The sequence below is a fragment of the Aquarana catesbeiana genome, linkage group LG06 (genome assembly GCF_042186555.1).
Source record: "Aquarana catesbeiana isolate 2022-GZ linkage group LG06, ASM4218655v1, whole genome shotgun sequence".
Classification (NCBI taxonomy): Eukaryota; Metazoa; Chordata; class Amphibia; order Anura; family Ranidae; genus Aquarana; species Aquarana catesbeiana.
Genome location: NC_133329.1, coordinates 334814521 through 334836946, shown reverse-complemented (window position 1 = coordinate 334836946; position 22426 = coordinate 334814521). Strand labels below are relative to the sequence as shown.

The 22426-nt window shown below is 43.2% G+C and overlaps 1 protein-coding gene across 1 annotated transcript; it reads left to right on the top strand.

Moving 5' to 3' along the window:
* The first annotated feature begins 251 nt into the window (after nucleotides 1-251).
* Nucleotides 252-22056, top strand: SCRN3 (secernin 3). Its single transcript, XM_073633866.1, has 8 exons — nucleotides 252-425; nucleotides 7363-7532; nucleotides 7631-7812; nucleotides 7907-8106; nucleotides 11106-11318; nucleotides 14561-14723; nucleotides 19047-19227; nucleotides 21753-22056. Exons 2-8 carry the CDS (start codon nucleotides 7377-7379, stop codon nucleotides 21900-21902), a joined length of 1245 nt encoding a protein of 414 aa, XP_073489967.1. The 5' UTR covers nucleotides 252-425; nucleotides 7363-7376; the 3' UTR covers nucleotides 21903-22056.
* The last annotated feature ends 370 nt before the right edge of the window (nucleotides 22057-22426 follow it).

Genomic DNA, 22426 nt, shown 5'->3' with positions numbered 1-22426 from the left:
CCTTCTCTTCCTTCCTCACTTGGCTGGTAATGAGTGGATGGCCGACTCTAGTTTTCCAGTCACAACATGACGCCTTTGGCACAATTGTGTCTCCGTCTCTGCGGCCATTTTGTATGAGATGACATTCTCTCCATCATAGTAATGTGAACTACAGAAAAATGGCCGCCGTGACATATTAAGGTACTAAACTGGAGACACGTTTTGAACAATCTCTCCCTCCTGTCACTCATGGAACTTTTACGCTTTGTGATAACGTCGTGACGTCTGGACGCTATTGGTTGGCAGACAGCCGTTTTCCAGTCACAATATGGCGCCTCTGGCTTAATTGTGACAGCCAGCTGTTCGTCTCTTGTCTGAAGGGGAATCTGCTGGACACAAGCAGGGAGATCTCCCCACCACAGTGCCGGGTCCATAGGTGACTGAGGGTGTGTTCTCTGTGTTTATTATCTCATGTATCATTTGTGCGGTGCTGTGCTACTGAGTGACATCATTCTTGTATAGCAGCTTTGTGTATTAAAGTGTATCTCCAGGGAAAAGATTTTTATTTTAGTTATGGAAAGAGTGGAGGGAGGGTTAGACCCTCTGCCGGGTTTTGATTGTCTGTGTCCCCCATGGGGGAGAGTCACCCTTCTGTACTGGTGACCAGGAAACAAAGTGAGCGGGGGAGGGGTTAACATAAAGGAGTCCCCAGAACAAAGGGAAGTCTTCCAATGGGGACACCTGCCCTAGAGGGGATTCCTAACACTTTGGGAGATTTCCTCTAACTTCCTGTTCTGTTTCTGGGTCAGGAAGTGAGGAGAAATTTCTGTAATGGCACACAGCAAAAAAAAAAAAAAACCCCAAAAATATGTTGCTGGACGTCGGGTGGTTATACCAGGATGATGTCACTGCTGCAGGCATCAATCTGATACCATTTTGTAGAGCTGGCGGCCTCTAGGCTCTCTTGTAAAAGTAATCCTAGGAGCTAACTAGCCGCTGGATTGCTTTTACAAGCAGTGGGAGGGGTCACCCCCCCTTCCCCTCTTGCGGCTTGCTAGGGCTCTACCGTCCCCATGGGAGACCTGAGCGATCAGTCGGTGCATCCGCCGGCTGGTCGGAGAACATAAAGCCGGGATCGGCTTTGATCAGCTCTCGGCTATGGTAACCTGGAAGTGACAACCTGACATTACTTTCAGTTTACCCCGGTGTCAACGGTGCCATTTTAAGAAAATCAAAAACTATCGAAAACACAGATCTTGGTTTTTGGAAAGCTTTTAAGACCCCTTTCATACTGGGGCGGTGCGGACGCTTGCGGTAAAGCGCCGATAGTTTAAGCAGCACTTTACCGCTGTTATAGCAGCGCTTTTTGGGCGCTAGCAGGGTGCTTTTAACCCCCGCTAGCTGCTGAAGAAGGGGTTAATAGCGCCTGTGTATGTCACTTTGCAGGTGCTTCGGCAGCGCTGCCCAGTCATTCTATTGGGCAGGGGCTTTGTAGGAGCGATGTGTACACCACTCCCGCACCGCCCCAAAGATTTGGCTTGCAGGACTTTTTTTTCCCATACTGCAAGCGCACCGCCCCAGTGTCAAAACACTCCGGCTTTCACACTGGGGTGGCTTGAGAAGCGCTTTACAGTCGCCAATTTTAGCGCTAAAATGCCTGAAAAGCGCCCCAGTGTGAAAGAGGTCTAAGGGCAGAGGAGGCATTTGGGGTCTTATAGATCCCAGATCCCTCCATAAAGAGTACCTGCACTGCCTATTTTTGTCACAAGGATGTTTACATTCCTTGTGACAGCAATAAAAGTGATCAAAAAAAAAAAAATGAAAGCAACAGTGTGAAACTTAAAAAAATGAATCATTAATAATAAAATAAAAAAATGTAAAGGCATGCAAACAGCGATTGTTCCACACATGTGAGGTATCACCGCAAACGTCAGATCCAGGGCAGTAATTCTAGCACCAGACCTCCTCTGTAACCTGTAAAGGCTTTTCAAACGTCACCTATGGATAGTAAGATGTACATAGTTTGTCGCCCTTACACGGACGTGCGCAGTTTCCAACCATGACATGTTTGGTATCTATTTACTCAGTGTAACATTGTCTTTTATATTTTACAAAAAAATGGGTTAAATATTGTAGTGTTTTTTTTTATTTTTTTGCATTAGCAGCGCACTCTACAGGGAAAGCCCAATTCAGTAGTAAGATCCACTCACATGTGCCCAGGCTCAGTGTGTCCATTCCATTCAGAACAGGATATGCAGAAAGATGGAGCCGGCAACACTGTAATCCGCAGTGTTAATTTTGGCAGAAAATTTCGATTTACTTTTAGTCTTTCATCTAAAATGCCATTTTAGTCATCTGAAATTGTTTTAGTTTTAGTCGTATTTAGTCAACTAAATCTGCAGTACAATTTAGTCGACGAAAATCATTTTAATTGATTAAAATCGAATGGGTTTAGTTGAATTGTAATGCATTATTTAAACATTTCTCTAGAATTTCCAACCCTTTTCTATACTTCCTGGAGCAAAAAATTGTAATATCATGTTATTATTTATGGTATTAAGGTTTAAACAAACTCACAGATCCAGATTTAGCCTCTCTGGATGGCCAGAGGAGGCCTGTAATGCTGCACAGTGCTGGATGGTGGTCTCAGGTCTGGGGGATGGCCTGTAATGCACAGCGCCCTGGATGGTGGTCTCAGGTCTGGGGGATGGCCTGTAATGCACAGCGCCCTGGATGGTGGTCTCAGGTCTGGGGGATGGCCTGTAATGCACAGCACCCTGGATGGTGGTCTCAGGTCTGGGGGATGGCCTGTAATGCACAGTGCCCTGGATGATGGTCTCAGGTCTGGGGGATGGCCTGTAATGCACAGTGCCCTGGATGGTGGTCTCAGGTCTGGGGGATGGCCTGTAATGCACAGCGCCCTGGATGGTGGTCTCAGGTCTGGGGGATGGCCTGTAATGCACAGTGCCCTGGATGGTGGTCTCAGGTCTGGGGGATGGCCTGTAATGCACAGTGCCCTGGATGGTGGTCTCAGGTCTGGGGGATGGCCTGTAATGCACAGCACCCTGGATGGTGGTCTCAGGTCTGGGGGATGGCCTGTAATGCACAGTGCCCTGGATGGTGGTCTCAGGTCTGGGGGATGGCCTGTAATGCACAGCGCCCTGGATGCAAGTGGTCAGAGGAGGCCTGTAATGCGCACACAGTGCTCTGGACAGACGGTGGTCTGAGGGGAGGTCTCAGGCTTGCTGTATTTGTAATGTACTACGCAGTGTAGACTCTCACCATGGGTGCTCTCTGCTCTGGACGTGGGCAGTCGTCGTGACTCGGGAGTGGGACTCTCATCGGGACTCGGAAGGTCTGTAATGCACAGTGCTGCTCTGGTCTCTGGCAGTCATCACAGTCTGAGGACTAGGAGGCCTGTAATGCTGGCTGTACACTGGGGAGGAGTTACAATCACCGATCTCCCTGTATACATTTCAATAAAGCAGCTGATAACCACTTCTCCTTCTCTCCCCCTCCGCAGCTTTCAGCTGCTTTATTGAAATCTACACAGGGAGATCGGTGATTGTAACTCCTCCCCAGTGCCGCACGATCACCCCTGACTGTCCCCCATAACCTCCTCCGGTCCCCCTCCGTGCTCCTCCGCGGAGGAAGGAGCCGGTAAATGTCATTTACCGCCTCCTTTCTTTTCTGAATGCACGGAGTCAGTGATCACTGACTCTGTTCATAACTGTCACTGAGCATCATAAACTGTGTTTACTATGCTTCAGTTTGAATGGAGAGGAGCCGCTATGTCCTGTCTATTCATCTTCAGTGCAGCTGAGACTGCAGAGAAAGGGACTTGGAAATTTCTGTCCTCAGTCCCTTTCCCTGTCTCAAAAGGGAGAGACCCCTGATATCTCACCAAAGCCACCCCCGAACAGGGCTAATTAAAAAAAAAAAAAAATTGTAATATTGAAAAAGTTAAATTGTAAAAATAATAAAAAATAACATAAAAAACATGTACACTCCCCCCCCAAAAAAGGAAGCATTGTAAAAAAAAAAAAAATTGTAAAAAATAATAAAAAAAAAAAAAAAAAATTGTAAAAAATAAAATTAAAACTACTGACACAGTCTAAGCATTAACAGTGCTACATATTAGTGCCACTGTCACATGACATAAAAAAAAGTATTGGTACTTGTACTCGGTCTTTAAAAAGTGGTATCGGGACAACCCTACTGCACACAGTCGCTTTCTTGCTGGGAGCCGAAGCAGACGGAGCTCTGTGGAAATTGGAATTTAGTTCACGAGGGTAAATGTCCCTGCCTCACGTTTTCGTTTCATTCGTTAACAAAAACAGAATTGATTTTCGTCAGTGGATGAAAATGTGCTGTACTTTTCATTTAGTTTTTGTCACTGTAAAAATGGCGCTGACAAATTTTGACGAAAAAATGTTTGTTGCCGAAATTAACTGGTAATCCGTATGCATATTTATTGACTACATAAGCGTTAAAAAAACAAAGAAGCTGATGCGTTTTGGTGAGAGCCTTAGGCTACTTTCACACTGGGGTGTTGGGGGGGGGGCGTCGGCGGTAAAGCACAGCTATTTTTAGCGGGGCTTTACCGTTGTTTTTTCGGCCGATAGCGGGGTGCTTTAACCCCTGCTAATGGCTGAAAAAGGGTTAAAAGCAGTGCTTTGCTGGCACTTCAGCGCTGCCCATTGATTTAAATGGGCAGGGGCGTTTTAGGAGTGGTGTATACACCGCTCCTTTAGCGCCTCCAAAGATGCTGCTTGCAGGACTTTTTTTAGTGTCCTGCCAGCACACCGCTCCAGTGTGAAAGCACTCGGGCTTTCACATTGGAGTAAAAGGAGAGTCTCTTTACAGGCGCTATTTTTAGCGCTATAGCGCCTGTAAAGCGCCTCAGTGTGAAAGCAGTCTTAGTTTTAGCATGACTAAGGCTCTCGCCGAAACAGGTCAGCTTCTTTGTTTTATTTTTACTCTTATGTAGTTAATAAATATGGATTACAGTGTTGCCGACTCCATCTTTCTGCGTACCCACCAATTTTATTCTTTAGGGCCTTTGCGTAAAAAAAAAAAAAGTATGTATATATGTATGTATGTATGTATGTATATGTGTGTGTGTGTGTGTGTGTATGTATATATATATATATATATATATATATATATATATATATATATATATATATATATATATATATATCTATCTGATTGTTACAGTATTATCTACAGATCTGAAGACAGCAGTGTTGTATGCTACGGGTCCAGTCACACAGGTTTGATTTTCATCTGTATGTTCACTGTGTTAGAAACTAGAAAAACTCTATGCCCAAGGACTTGCGGGTGCAGCATATTTCAGGTTGTACACATGTAACAGGCATCATGCAGAGTCAGTCCCCGTGATTCTACACGCTGCCACATGGATGACACCATCAGTGGGAGATGTAAACATCAATAGTGTGTAATCAGCAGCACTGCTGGCTACACATTGTTGATATTGACATGTCAGCCCTGAGCAGTGATGGCAGCCATTGGGATCTCTGTATGCTGTATGTATGTAAACATTAGCACAAATATCTTGCTGGCAGTGGGGCTGGTTCACATCAGCTGCTGCATTGCAGGGCAGTGGCTGGTGTGTTGTGCGATCCGTTGAGATCAGTGCAATGATCAGTGATGCAGCAGCCATTGTAAATCCACATCATGACGGGACTCTGTGACAATGGACTCTCCATAATGTGTGATGAGCAGAGGTTCAGTGACATCACTGTGTGATTGATTTGGAGGGGAGGACACACAGGTTACTGCATGGGAATCTGGCCTTCTCAGGCTCTGACAGATATGAGCACACACTGGATGATTCACCCACCTTCGCCCATCCGAAACTGAAATGTCACATAATTGACCATTGTGAGGTGCGTTGCGTACAAATGCAGCATGTATACATTTTTATGTAGTGCATCTCAATGCAGCATTGTGGTGAGCACTGGGCCGGCATTCATCTGTGCAGATCAGCACAGCTCCAGGGAGATAGTGTGAATGAGGCCTAAAACTGAGGGGTGTCACATTGTAACGCCATGCCTTGTCAGGACTTGTGCCCGCCATACACAGCTCGAATGTTGACCAGTTTGCCAGAAACTGGCCGAGATTCGAACCATTAATGGGCAGGCTGAATGTACCAAGTTGATCGGTTGATCCACATGGGTACAACCAGCCTGCCAAATTCGCTTCCAATTATCGCAAGCGGCTGCAATAGTCACTAGCCAAATTCACTGTCTTCTCCCAGCGGGGACGGCTACCCCCCCCCTCGCCGGGTGCAGACAATTCCCCTGTCAGCACTGGCTGTGTTACTGCAGTATGTGCTGTCTATGCAGCCAACTTACATTGGCTGTACAATATACTACCACATGGTTAAAATGACTCTAAACAATATCTTTTTTTCTTCAAAAATAATCCGTACACATCCACTACTTAACGATCCTGTAATCTGTTTTAGGAAACTGTTTCTATGTTTTTCCACCTCCTTGTAATGTCCTCTGTCAGCTCCTGAACCTCTTTTTCTTCCCTCTGTCTTGTTTTGTTTGGAACAAGCAGTTCATGTTAGTTGCAGATCTGACTTCCAGTTAGAGGGTGTCTGCGTTCATTCTCCAGGGTCCTATAGTAAATAGGAACGTAGCCATCCTCTCTTGCTCACTCCTGACATGTTCCAGGGACTATGGAATTAGTAGTGTACATAGAGCAGTCCACACAAGCAGCACAGTGGCAAAAAAAAAAAAAAACAATTAAAAAAAGGATAAATAATTATGCATCAAATATAGCGTGTGCCATTGCTGACCTCCCTTTAAAATGCCATATGCCTGGCTGTCATGCTGATCCACTGGCCTCAGTTTATACCATGAACTCCAGCTTTCCTTGCTGCTTACTCATTTCAGGTCAATAATTGAAAACATATATGGGCCTATGGTTCAGCATGACAGCCAGACAACTGGCATTTTCAGAAGAAGTAAATCAATATTTTGTGTACCTCCTCATGTGAGTTTTCTTTAAAAAATGTTATATTATATCATCCATCAAATTCAGTAGAAGGTGCTTCTCCCTGCTGTCATTGCTGTGTTTGGCCACCAGGTGGCATATGAAGTTGATTTCTATGCCAAGCTATAGTATCGGCTTTGCAAGTTGTCGTTTATTTTATTTAATTACCTTTCATATTAGACGTGTTGTTGTCCCTAGGGCTCGGGTGCCATTGTGAACAGACTGGTATTAGAAGCGTTAGATTTCATAAATGCTTAAACCGGATAGTTATTTAATGTAGAAATGTTAATACAGTGCATCCAGCATTTGTAGCCTTGATAATATATATAATTAATTCTCTAAATTATATTCCAGGCGGTGGGGACAACATGGAACCTTGCTCATGTGACACTTTCGTAGCCCTCCCACCTTCCACGGTTGGTGCCCGGATTATCTTTGGAAAGAACTCAGACAGGCCCAGTGATGAAGTACAGGAGATTGTATACTTTCCTGGAAGGTCTTATGGAACAGGAGAGGAGCTGGAGGTAATCATTCTTGAGATGCAGAATTTGCTTCATAGACATATAGGACTTAAATGGTTAAGTTTCTTATTTTTTTTTTTTTACCTCTACTTTCCTACAAGTGCACATACATTAAGATTGAGCAAGTGGGGAAGACGCATGCCGTGGTATTGAGTCGGCCATCTTGGTTGTGGGGAGCTGAGATGGGAGCCAACGAATTTGGTGTTTGCATTGGAAATGAAGCAGTGTGGGGAAAGGAAGAAATTGATGACGAAGAAGCACTTCTTGGCATGGATCTTGTCAGGTTGTGAAAATAAACATACTTCTAAAGCTAGACTAAGTAATCGGGAGGATATTTTTTTTTCATATTCTTTACTATATTTTCATATCTCTTGTAGACTTGGTTTAGAGAGAGCAGACACAGCAGAAGGAGCCCTGGATGTCATTGTTGGCCTGTTAGAAAAGTACGGACAAGGAGGCAACTGCATGGAAAGTCCGATGGCATTTACCTACCACAACAGTTTCCTGATAGCGGACAGAAAGGAAGCCTGGATCCTGGAGACTGCTGGCCAGTACTGGGCTGCAGAGAAAGTAGATGGTAATTTGTGCTACTAGTGTGCCTAAAAATCACTGTAAGCTTGTTCTGAGTGATGTGGCATTCATTTGTATCTCTCTCTTACCTTGTGGCATTTAAGGTGCTTCTTTATGTTTCTCTTGGTTTTAGAACTGAAATGATATACAGATAATAGATAGATGTTGGTAAGTAGATAAAGCCCCTCCTTCTTTCAGTTATTGGGCAAAAAAATATCCCTCTATTGAAAATGGAGATGGAAAATACCCCATGAGAAAAGTTTTCTTAATGGCTTGTGAATTTTGTAAACTTTTTATTTTAGGGGTTCAGCGAAGCATGTGGAGAATTGGTTGAAAGGCTGCTACAAACAACATCACAGGGAACTGAAAATAGCATATGATTCTTGAGGAATGGCTTTGGGATTGTCACCTTAAAGTGATATTAAACCCTGATTTAAAAAAAAAAAAACATTTAATTCAAGTATATGTTCTTAACCCTCCCAAAAAAGGACCCTCTTTTTTGCACATCTCCTCCAAATTCCTTTTTCTTTTCTTAGCCACTCTCTCTTGGCAGCTCCTGACATGGACTATGGATAACGGGATTTGTGGTGTGTATAGAGCAGTGTGCATGACCGCACCTAATCTGCACTACTTATTCCAAACAAACAAAAGTGAGGAACTTATGGAAGACATTACAAGGAGGCAGAAAAACACACCTAAAGTACGATTTGATGAAAATGAATTGCATGGCTATTATGTAGTGGCTGTGTATGGATTATTTTGGGAAAATAAGGATATCGTTTAAATCCGGTTCACAACTCAAAAACGCACTCCAGTTGCATGCGGACTGGTGTGTTTGTGATGCGTTCCAGTGCTTTTTTCCCCTCCCTCCCTTTCTTCTTCTTATTTTTTTTTTTTTACCAAAGTTTCCTAAAGCCTTGGTTGTTAGGAGCCAGCACCCAGATCCATTGCAGTGTTTTGTATGTGTTTTGCCTGCATTTCCATGCAGAAAAAATGCAGCATGTTTTAATTTTTTTGAGTGCACTAAAACGCATTGCATTGGTTTGAACTATGCCATTGAAACACATATAACCTACTGGCCATGCATTTTTGATGCAGAAAAAAAACACACTGGACTGCATCAGGTGTGACTTGGCCCTTAGTATCACCAGCTTGTAATACCCCTTCATTACCAGGCCATTTTTCACCTTTCAGTCCTGGGAAAGATCGATTGCCAATTATTTGGGTATGCAATATTGTGCCCAAATTAATTTTATATTTTTTTTGAGACATAGTTGTATTTTGGTGGTATTTAATAACCACTGTTTTTTTTTTATTTTTCACTATATAAAAGAAAAAAACAATTTATAACTTTTCTGAGGTCCTAAATAGGCTCCCAAAGCTGTTTCGTTTAAGCAATAACATATACCAGGGATATGCAATTAGCGGACCTCCAGCTGTTGCAAAACTACAAGTCCCATCATGCCTCTGCCTCTGGGTGTCATGCTTGTAGCTGTCAGAGTCTTGCTATGCCTCATGGGACTTGTAGTTTTGCAACAGCTGAAGGTCCGCTAATTGCATATCCCTGACATATACACTAAAGCAGTCAGAGTGCAGTGGTCAGGACTATGTAATGCACAGAATAGCTTGCAGATTTCAGTGGTCAGAAGTTAGTACCCTCTTAGGCCTCTTGCACACTGCAGCTTAAAGCTCAGCACAGCGTTTTTTTTTTGTTTGTTTTTTTTTTTTACTGATCTAAAATGCAGCCCATTGTTTACAATGTGACTGTACACACAGGCGCAGAAACAAGCACTGTGTACTCTTGAGTAGAAAAAAATAAAAAATAGAAAAACCTGCCTTCCGGGTCAGTATTTTGTGCCAGTGCTCACAAATACACGCATAAGAGCATAAATATTTTACATAGGAATATATTGTGTGCGCAAATATGCCTATACGCTCAAGTATGCGGAAAAAAAAAAAAGTGCAAAACAAACACATGAAATTACATTCAGAAAAGCAGATGCTTAAACATCAGTACCGTGTTCAAGAGGCCTTATAATTGGTTGCCAGTGGTAACTGCCCCTTTAAATGTTGTTAATCATTGGTGAGTGCCGCATAACTTGGTCAGTGGTATTTTTCCGCATCAGTAGTCAGTGTGTCCTCTTTACCATCCATATGCCCTCCTCTGTTCCCCCTTGCTGCTCTCTGTTTGTCAGTGTGCACCCCCCCCCCCATGCTGCTCAGTGTGCTCCCCTTTTGTTGATGGTCAGTGGGAACAGTTTTACTTATAGGATCAGCAGGAGAACCGCTGAAAGAGGAGAAAGGAAGAAGATCAGGAGAATCAATGGTAGAGGAGGAAAGGGCGGGCTCTCAAATATAATCATTAGTACTGTTTACATTTGTGATTACTGTGATTGGCCTTCCCAGCAATCACAAGGCACAGAGCCACTCCGTTTGGCTCTGTGCCTTTAGTATGTGATCTGAGCTGTGTAATGACGGCTTGATCCAAAACATTTTAAAGGTCCGTGCCTTATTTCTGGAGTGCCATTTATAAACTACACTCCGCAGATGCATGTCCAGCATTTCGTAATTTTAAAACATACGGAGGTAATGAAGTGGTTAAAAGTGTTTTATCTGAGCAATGAGGAGGTGCCACTTTGGCTACATCAGAGACATCCAGGCAGCCAGTGTATAATTCTTGTTATTTATCGAGTGTTGCATACTGGATCATAGTAAAATCCTAGGCTCTGTTTTATGTACCACATTGCTTGTGTGCATCAGACAATGGATGCTTCCAGTGACTGTCGCTGTAAAGTAATATAAATCTGTCATAATAAAAAATGAGGGAACTGCCAGTGCTGAGCTGGTGTAGGTTCTGGGGCTTTAATCCTCATATTCATAGGCACAGAGCTACTTTGCCTAAAGGTAACCCTGGCCCTGCTGACAGGTTCTCTTTATGTGCATGTGATCATAAGAAAAGCATCATGGAGTATCAGATGATTGTAATTTTGTTGTATTTTCTGACAGAAGGTATAAAGAACATATCCAACAACCTCTCTATCACCACCAAGATTGATCGTGAGCACCCAAGAATGAAGGAGTACGCCAAGACGAAAGGCTGGTGGGATGGGAAAAAAGAGTTTAATTTTGCTGCGGTGTATTCCTATTTCAACCCCTCTAGATCGTCATCTTCTGGAGACAGATTTTGTGAAGGCTACAAACTGCTCAGAAAACACAAAGGTGAGCTTAACTTGGCACTAAATGTGATATTTTATTGATGTGATTGTGTTCATGAGTTTTTCTCAAAGTGCAGTAAAATATTTGTTGAGAATTTTGGATGGCTGTTTCCAGAAATACCTCCAAATTCTTATGTGGGAAGTAGAGAGTATGTTCTGTGAGCAAATAGTTTGAATGACTATAGCAGAATTTTTTTACCTAAAAGTGTTATCCTAAAAAAAAAAAAAAAAATGGATCCTGTTCCCTTTAGAGCATGTTGTTATACAGCACAGTGCCTGTGCTGTGTAATTTGGCCCCCTGTATCACCTGAAATACCTGGCTGATCCTGCTGGTTCTGCCCTCCCCTCTGTAAACTGACCACGGTATATCAAGGCTGCTGAGCCCTGTGGTCAGTTTATGTGCCTCCGTCATCCGCAGCCCTGCTCTGTCCTCCTCTCCCCTCCTCTCTCCCTACCTGTCAGTTCTTACCAGTGCCGCTCAGCTCCCCTTCCCCCTGCTATAAAACATTGTGAGGTTAATACAATAGCTTCTGTTGGAGAACAACATGTGCCCCAGTGTCTGTGTTCTATAAAAAAAAAAAAAAAATGTCCACCTTATTTCAGAGCGCCGCTCGGCACTCACGTGACTGCTTTCCTCTCTCCTCCTCTCCTTCTCTTCTCCTCTTCTCCCGGCTGATGTCAGCGGGAGTTCTCTGCCCCTCCCACTGTAGCTGTCAGACTGGGAGAGAACAGAGGTGAGCAGTCACGTGAGCGCTGGGAGAGGCTCTGAAATAAGGTAGAAACCATATTTTTTTTTTATAAAGCATATAGAGTGAGGCACATGTTATCTAACAGAGGGGATTGCATTAACATTGCATAGTTGCTTTACAAAGAGACAGCAGCGGCTGTTTCGGGTCGGTTTGCAGGCGCTATTATTAGCGCAATAGCGCCTGCAAACTGCCCCAGTGTGAAAGGGGCCTAAGGGCTTGCATTTTTTTTTTTTTTTTTGTAAATAAAATCGACCTCCAGCACCAAGCTGCAATACTCATGTGTTGATGCCAGAATTGGTCTTTAACAACTGTTGAGATAGTGGAGCTGATTTACTAAAGGAGTTGAAAATCTTTCTTAATAAATTGTGTGAACTTTTACTTGGCAAATGTGGTGAGGTTTCACTTTTTGTAAAGAATACGCAGTCAGTTGCAAGAAAAAAAAAAAATCTTGCACATGATTGGATGATTGAAATCAGCAGAGCTTCACCACATTCACTACGCTCTGGGGAAAATTAGTGCAACTGCACTTGCACAGTCTGTTTTGACTTTTAGTAAATCAACTTCGAAGACTTGTAAAGCATCCACATCCACTGCGTAGCACTCCAAAGTAAGAACCATTGTAGATATATTTTTTCAAAACATCCAAGCCCATCTCCACCTGACTGCTCATTATAACCAAATTAATAAAATGTTTCTTTTCTGTTCTTGTAAGGACAACTCTGCTGCTGTAAACTTTTTTGGGGGCAAGGAATTATACTTAGACCCTAATAAAGACTTGACAGGGAGCTGAACCCAGCTGCAGCCCAATCATGGCAGAGAAATTATTTTTTTACGGAGAAGCGTATTTGCTTATTGGGCCTTTATTAATCCCATAATGAGGTCTGGGCACCCCCAAAACAATATACCGTGGTACCCTTATTCTGTTCAAAAAATCATATTCTGACATCATATTGGTGGCACCACTGTAAAATATGACACCGCTGTCATTGCATATTGGTGGCAGCACAGTGGCATCTGACACTGCTGTTGTCACAGGCACTTCAATACTAAAGGTCCTATGATGCCACATTGATAGTTTAAAGGTGCGCTGATTCTATGTAAAGGGTGGGAAAGCCCACAGTGATATAAAATATAATGCACAATAATATTGCCCAAAGGGTACATTGGAAACAAGTGTGTGTGGTCTAGATTGACCTGTAACACATGTGGATAAGCAAAATTTCTTAAAACTGTATTCGTATAATCAAAAAATATAGACAGTGCAATTCAAACACAACATGTATATAATCTAAAAAGGAAAAAAAAAACTGACGAGAGTAAATATATATCGGCAGTCTCTCTCAGGTTCCAAATAGTCTATGTGAAAGCCAATCAAATTCAGCAGAGTGAACGGGCTGAATTGAAAATACATCCAATTATCTTGTGAGTCCCAAAGCGAACAGATGCTGATCTCAATGTGTGTGGACTCATTAGTATGAAGACACCACCATGCTCAAAAGTAAATTGGCTGCTTACCAGACCCACGTAGGTCACAAGCGTGTGTGCTGATCCACAATTCAGGCATGCATTCCTCTATCTGCCAAATCTCAGAGATTCACGATGGACAACAGCTCCCAGCAGACCCCAATGGATGAGTAAGCATGGACGCTCATCTGCGGCTGATAAAATGGATTCCTCTATACCTTGATTTGCTTTCACATAGACTATTTGGAAAGAGAGACTGCTGATATATATTTTGCTCTCTTGTCAGTTTTTTTTCCCCTTTTTAGATTATATACACGTTGTGTTTGAATAGCATTGTTTATATATTTTGATTATGCACATACATTTTTAAGAAATTTTGCTTATCGATGTGTTACAGGTCAATCTAGACCAGTGTTTCTCAACTCCAGTCCTCAGGGCGCCCCAACAGGTCATGTTTTCAGGATTTCCCCCCAGATGAAACAGCAGTGGTAATCACTAAGGCAGTGAAAGTGACCAAATCACCTGTGCAACATAATGGAATGTCTGAAAACATGACCTGTTGGGGCACCTTGAGGACTGGCGACTGATCTAGATCAGTGGTCATCAACCCTGTCCTCAGGGCCCACTAACAGGCCAGGTTTTATATATTACCTTGGGGAGATGCAGACTAGAATACTGCAATCACTGAGCAGCAAATGATATCACCTGTGATGTATTTCAGTTATCTTGCAAACCTGGCCTGTTAGTGGGCCCTGAGGACAGGGTTGATGACCACTGAGCTAGACCACACTCTTGTTTCCAATGTACCCATTGTGTTCACATTGGGCAAAATTATTGTGCATTATATTTTATATCACTGTGGGTTTTCCCACCCTTTACATAGAATCAGCACACAATTACACTATCGATCACTCTTTATTCCTGGTATTCAGGGTTTTTCAGGTGCAGCAGACTTAATTAATTGCATTGTCAGTGCTTCCCTTCACCTACACACTATAATGCCACATAACTGCTCTGTCTTCATGTCTGTTAGGAAACATCACGGCTGAGAGTATGATGGAAATTCTGTCAGACAAGCCAAGTGGCATTAATATGGAGGGCGGTTTTATGACAACTGGAAGCATGGTGTCCATCCTGCCACAGGATCCATCCCAGCCCTGCTGCCACTTTTTTACTGGAACTCCAGACCCCTCCAGGTATGTGTAGAATATGGAGGGAATGGTGGTTGTAATCTGGGTCTGTCAATTTTATAACTATGGAATGACACAAATAGATGAATTTCTTAAACAACAACCTACCATTGAGCCCGAGCACTGTCACATGGTGGGGGTGGGGGGTGGATTGTGCCTAGACGTATGTAAATAAAACAGAAACATCAGGATCTGTACAGCATCTTTCGGGACTTGGGGTCAATTTACTAAGAGATAAATGCCACATGAATTTTTGCCTTACTATAATACCGCGTACACACGACCGGACTTTCCGGCAGTAAAGGTCAGATGGAACGAATCCGTCGGACATTCCGATCGTGTGTGGGCTTCATCGGACCTTTTCTGTCGAAAAATCTGACGGACCTTAGAAATAGAACATGTTTCAAATCTTTCCGACGGACTCGATTCCTATAGAAAAAAACGTTCGTCTGTATGCTAGTCCGACGGACCGAAAACGACGCAAGGGCAGCTATTGGCTACTGGCTATTGAACTTCCTTTTCTAGTCCGGTTGTACGTCATCACGTTCGAAATGATGGGACTTTGGTGGGATCGTGTGTAGGCAAGTCCGATTCATCGGAACTCTGTCAAAACGTTCTTTGGAGTTCAGTCCGACGAGAAGTCCATTCGTGTATACGCGGCATAAGTCATTATTATTATTATACAGTTCATTCAATAAAATGTGTTATTTAACAAATGCGATACTTAAATTTTAGCGTTATTTTTTTACAGGCTAACGCTGCACCAGAGGGAGGTTGTTCTGTGAATGAAGGCACTCTGAAGTATTCTTTATGTGCCTACACCGCATTCATACTCGCTTCCCTTGTGATCTGCATGCTGGTGTCAATGTATTGTTAACAGCGCCCCAGAAGCAGATCAGAAACGTGATGCATTTATGAGCACCAGATCGTATGGTACTGTGCAATTTGGTGAGGCACATTTTTAAAAGTAGTGCATACTTTTCCCGTGTTCCAGTGCGAGTTGCAGCCCATTCAAATGACTAGGCTGTAAAATCACATCGCACGCGAATGCACAGGTTGGAACCCCTGTGATCCTTGTTTGAACCAACCCTCACAGAACGATCTCCCTCTAGTGCGATTATTGCACGTTATTTACATTCCAAGTGCATAACGGTACCACACGAATACATTATTTCCTTTTAACTTACTGGCCATTGGAAATTTTTGCGCATTTTAGCTACATTCCTAAAATATTGGCAGCTTACACCATGAGATGAATAACAATTGTGTGTGTGTGTGTGTGTGTGTTTTTTTTTGTTTTTTTTTTTTTTAATGACTTTTCGCAATTTTTTTTTTTTTTTTGCAGTATTTACCAATATTTTTTATTTTTTTTAACTGCAAATTTGATATTTTACTATGATGAATGAACTCTTTTATAATCACATGTGATATTTCTAAAAACAACACAAACTTTCTCATATGATAACTGTTAGTGAATCCTTATTGAAAATTCTCACACGGCAGAATACAACTTCAGAAGTGACGTAATGTGTTGACTAGTTTTGTATGTGTTTTTTCGTTGCTGAGCATGCGTAGTCTCGCTCTTACGATTTTTTTTTCGTACGAAAATCGGACGTTGCGTTCATGTACGGCAAAAATTTTATAGTCTGCACGTCCAGCTTTTGTCTGATGAAAAAACAGAATCGGCTGTCGAAAGCACCATACTGACGATCCGAAAATCGGCAGATCGTTCGGACGTAAATTTTCTTCCAATTTTCGTATCGTGTGTAGGGGCCTTAAAAGTGTAGGTTTACCTTTACACTTGACATCCTCCCCCCGATCCTGCTGTACCAGTGGCATGTGATCCTGCTCTGTCAGAGACGGGTATGCCGCTTCACTGGTCCGGGGATTTTAATACACATAGGGGTAGTTTGATAAAAACAGGTCCTACTGATCATATATGGTGTAACAACTTACTTTTCTAGTGTCATGTCCAAAACATAAATTAATATATGTGTAAAATGTAGACAATATGGACATGATACTAGAAAAGTAAGTTGTTGCACCATATAGGATGAGTGGGACCTGTTTTTCTCAAACTACCCCTATGTGTGTCCTGACGAAGAAAACCAGCAAACCATGTTGACGCACAGGGGCTCACTCATCCTATATTGGTGTAACAACTTACTTTTCTACTATCATGTCCACATTGTCTACATTTTACACATATGTTCATATATGTTTTTTAAACTCTATGTCTCTGCCTGTTGCTTGAAATCTTTTACTGTATTACAAGTAGGTACCAATAAAGTTTATATATTTTTTATATTTTTCATGCTGTCTTAATTGCCTTTTAAAGTCCAAACCTTAAGGTCTTCCCCCTTTTTTCTATCTCAAATATTACGGATGTGGCAATAGGAGTGATTTTAATATTTACAAACATCCCTTGTAATAGTAAAAGGGAATGACAGGACCTCTGACAGCGAGATCTGGTGTCTAGAAGTGCCCAGATCTCGCCTCTAGGCTGGAGATCAAAAGAAAAAACGATCTTGGCTTCCCAGCCGAAGAAACGGCAGTGTTTACATCTGCTGAGGCCCGGCCTCCGTAGGTCATAGAGATGACCGGGGACCATCTGGTCCTCAGTTAGCTCTATGGTAAATGGCTGTCGTTGGCCGATTCATTCTCCAGCTCGCTGATCGCATGGGTGAGCACCGAAGGGCAGCGGGAGGGGATGTCCCCGACCGCCACCTGTAAAAACAATTAAGCAGCTGAACAGCCACTAAGATTGTTTTTACGGTGCAGGGAATCGCCGGCCGAAAAAAGAAGATATCATCATTCACGTGTCCACAACGTCATATGACGTCGTTGGGCGGGAAGTGGTTAAGGTGCTGGAATTGGAGAGTCTTCCATGACATGTTGCAAATGTATGTTTCTCTAGTATATGGATATTTAAAGTCCTTTTTTTTTTTTTTTCATTTGGTGGTACAAAACTATGCTACAAATTTTCCGGAATGATTTCATTAGTGTATCAGCTGGGAGAAGGGAGATACGTAAACTTTGGCATGTTTGGCCTCATTGTCACAGAGCCATCTTCTGTAACGTAGAAAGGATGGAAAACATTGGATGGCTAGAGTGATTTTAGATGGTTATACACCGATCAGCCATAACTTTATAACCACCCACATAATATTGAGTAGTTCCCCCTTTAGCTAGCAAAACAGCCCTGACCCATTGAGGCATGGATGGCACTATGCTGTGGTATCTGGTACCAAGCCATCAGAAGCAGATCCTTTCAGTCCTGTAAGTTGTGAGTTGGGACCTCCATGGATCAGACTTGTTTTTCCAGCACATCCCACCGATGCTCAATTAGATTGAGGCCAAGTCGACACCTAAAACTCGTTGCTGTACCTAAAACTCGTTGCTGTTCCCAAAACCATTCTTGAACCATTTTTGCAGTGAGGCAGGGCCCATTCTCTTGCTGAAAGAGGCCACTGTTATCAGGAAATACAGTTTCCATTAAGGGGTGTACTTGGTCAGCAACAATGTAGAGGGTAAGCGGTACGTGTCAAAGTAACATCCACATGAATGGTGGGACCCAAGGTTTCCCAGCGGAACATTGCCCAAAGCATCACACTGTCTCGGCCTTCTTCCCATACTGCATCCTGGTACCATCTCTTCCCCTGGTATTCAATGCACATGCACCCAGCTATCCACATGATGTAAAAAAAAATAAAACGGATTCATCAGACCAGACCATCTTCTTCCACTGCTCCGTGGTCCAGTTACGATGCTCACGTGCCCACTGGAGGCGCTGTGGACATGGGTCAGCATGAGCACCCTAACCGGTCTGCGGCTAGTCAGCCTCATACACAACAAACTGCGATGTCTGTTTTTTTTTTTTTCTGCTTTCAACACATCAACTTCAGAGACAACATGTTTACTTGCTGCCTAATGTACCCCACTGACTTTCAGATGCCATTGTAACGAGATAATAAATGTTATTCAATTAACATGTCAGCACTTATAAAGTTATAGCCGATCGGTATATACTCTTTAGAGGCCACAATTGTCGATTTGTCTATTGCAGCATACTGTAATGCAACCAGTGAGTCATATACTTTTTGTTACAAGCTGTATTGTTCATGCTTTAAGTGTTTCAACAAGTCAAATAAATTTGTGCCTTACGCTGGTTTTCTAGAAATTTCAACTTCCTTTGGATTGCACCAATTAGTGGTGATGCTGAGATATATACTCTGCCAAGCTGCCACATATTCCACTTAACCTCAGTATTTAAAAAAGCGGAATCAATGGGAACTAATGCTTATTCTTCCCAATTTTATTTCTTCCTAGATCTGTGTTCAAGCCCTTCATTTTTGTGCCCCAGGTTCAGCAGTTTGTAAGTACAGCTTCACCCGTGTTGGGCTCTGATGATCCTGTCAAATTAAATCCAAGGTTCCAGACAAGTCCAGACAGGAGGCACGAGCTTTATAAGAAGCATGAAAGCGCTCTGAGGTCTATGGAAACATCGCAGGTAGATCTATCACAGTTCATAGTAGAGGCTTCTGTACACCACACGGAGCAGTTTAATTTCTTTATTAAGCTCACAGATAATTTTGAAACCAGTTTTAAGGAAAAGGGGTAATTAATCAGTGACTTGCCAGTACTAAGCAGGAAATAGCACTGTGTAAAACAGAAAGTCTATCCTTCATCTTATAAAAGGCAGCATGCCTCAGATCTTCACTGAAAATCTTCAGGATGTGACACTTCCAGGAATGTGGGATGTTTGGTCCCTCCTGCTGGCTGTTATGTCACTACAGAACAAAGTGAGGCGGACAGGTAAGTATTATGCCTTTTTTGTTTTACAGGTTTTTTTTTTCCCTTCAATAGTTATTTTCAAAATGTATTTGTACTTGTAAATGTTTTTTATGCACTTTTTTTAGTGCATTTAGTTGCATTTTCTAGAGGGAGGGAACTTCTTTGTACCTTTTTAAAAACACATGCCTATTACATCTGTTACCAGTCACCATCACCGGGCCCTATACAGCCTACTACAAAGCCAGGAGTGGGTGGGCTGCGCTGTGTTGTTCTCTCACTTCCTGTCAGAAGAGCATTCATCTATACAGTACGAGACAGGATCGCTCTTACTGTAGATAGCATTGCACTGTACACACATAGTTTAATTGCCGCCCCCTATCTCCTCCAAGGGCTGCTCACCTCCCGGCAACAGAAAATATGGATAGGGGGCAGTAATTAAACCTGGTATGTGTACAGTCCAATGCGATCTACAGTAAGAGCGATCCTGTCTCATGTGCTGTATGGAGGAGTGCTCTCATGACAGGAGGGGAGAGTACAACACAGCGTACCTCCTCTTGGCTCTTTCCTCTCTGCTCCAGCCTCCTTGCCCTGGTCCTAAGTGCGGGTAGGGGCAGGGAAAGGAGCTCAGCGGCGGCTGGTCAGGCACAACATCCAAGAGAAGCCAAGCCGGGGGGGGGCAGAACTGAAATCTGGGTGGGTACAACCAGTGGCGTCACTAGGGTTGGTGTCACCCGGTGCGAAAAAAACATGGCATCATCCCCCCCTCCACCAACTATAGTACCCCCTCAATACAGACCCCCCTACCTCAGAATAGACACCCCCCCCCTTTCTGTACAGTTCCCCCCCTTCAGTACATTTCCCCCCTTCAGTACAGATGCCCTTTCAGTACATTTCCCCCTTTCAGTACATTTCTCCCCTTCAGTACAGACGCCCTTTCAGTACATTTCCCCCCTTCAGTACAGACGCCCTTTCAGTACATTTCCCCCCTTCAGTACAGACGCCCTTTCAGTACATTTCCCCCCTTCAGTACAGACGCCCTTTCAGTACATTTCCCCCCTTCAGTACAGACGCCCTTTCAGTACATTTCCCCCCTTCAGTACAGACGCCCTTTCAGTACATTTCCCCCCTTCAGTACAGACACCCTTTCAGTACATCCCCCCCCCCCCCCCCTTCAGTACAGATGCCCTTTCAATACATTCTCCCCCCCCCCCCCTTCAGTACAGACGCCTTTTCAGTACACCCCCCCCTTCAGTACAGACGCCCTTTCAGTGTGCATTGCCCTCTTCAGTACAGATGTCCTTTCAGTGCAGACCCCCCCCCTTCAGTACAGTCTAAACCCATAATGTACCACAGATCAGCGTGGGAAATGCACAGCAGGTCCCCTTCTTGTGTGTGGACATAAACAGAGAGGAGGGGGAGGCAGCTTCACTCTGCTTGGCTGTGTGAGACAGCCGATGTCCTGTCGGATAGTGCCTGCTATCGAGAAGTGCATCCGGCAGGACACCGGACAGAGATAGTGACATGTGATAGGCTCAGCAGGTAAGTAAAAGGAGGAAGGACACGGGTCAGGCCAGGGCAGGCTGCGGCGCTGGAGGTGTTCTGGCTGTGTCGGCTGAAAAAAAAATGACTTGCTTTCCTTAACCGCGGGAGAGTCAGGATGGTGTCGCCTGCGTGCGGACTGCACCCACACCCCCCTTAGCGACGCCACTGGGTACAACCCACCCCAGCACCCCCTAAATCCAGCCATGTGTGTCTCACCCAGCAACTGAAAGCCTGCAGGAGGGAGAAACCGTCTTTCAGTTGCTGGGTGAGAGACACACAGGGCATTGTTCTATCATTCTTTATTCTCTGCTCCTCTGATCCTCCTGCGGTCTGGGCCCTCTACCGGAGGATCAGTGGTCCACCCCCTCATCATCAGCGGCCCTGACCATCATTCCCAGAGAAAATGAACTCTTGGTACAGTAGATGTCACATCTGTCATGGTTAAGAAGAAGTTATAAAAGAAAGAAAAATTACTTGAAAATTCACCAGATGGACAGTTCTGAGATATACTTTTGTGTAATGTAAGGGCTGTAGTGCTTTTAGAAACGTACACAATATGTGTATACTACGGGTCAAGAATCAGTAAGGCGCAATATAGAATTAAAAAATAAAAAATGACCTGTTTCCACTTTTGTAGATTTTTGTTAAGGTGTGTTCTTCTATAAAAGCAGATATCTGTGAACTTTTTTTTCATTGCAGGTAAAGGATTTGTTGAAAAAAATTAAAAACTTAGAAAAACAGAAACTGGAAGAAGTAGACTTATTGCTACAGAATGGAATTAATGATACCTCTGCTGTAGCTTTACTGTTTTCCAAATGTGTGGAGGAAGAAATGAAGATCTATGAGTGATTGCAGCATGACACTTTGCAGAATTAAATATCATTAAATAGAGTTATCAGCAAATTCATGTAAAACAGGTTTGTGAATCTGAATAGGATACGATAAAATTTGCTTCGCCGTCTGTCACTCATTTATAAATAAAGTATACTGTGTATATATACAGCCCTGTGACTTGCACACTAATGGGAAGGCTTTCTACAAAATATTGTAGTGTGTCTGTGGAATTTTGTGGCCATTAAACTAGAACAATTTGTGGTATCGAGTACTTGTGTTAGATGAAAAGACTTCTCGCAATCCCATGTTCCAAATCCTCCCAAAGGTGTTCAATAGGGTTAAAGTCAGGGGTGTCTGTGCAGGCCATTTGAGTTTCTCCACACCAAATATCTCAAGCCATAGTGCCATTGGCTATTTTGGATCAGCTACTTACCTTTTTTTTTTTTTTCTTTAGTAACAGAGAAATATTAATAAGATATGTAAAAAACGGTACATATAATCACTAAGGGTCGGTTCACACAGGTTTGAACCCCCACCTT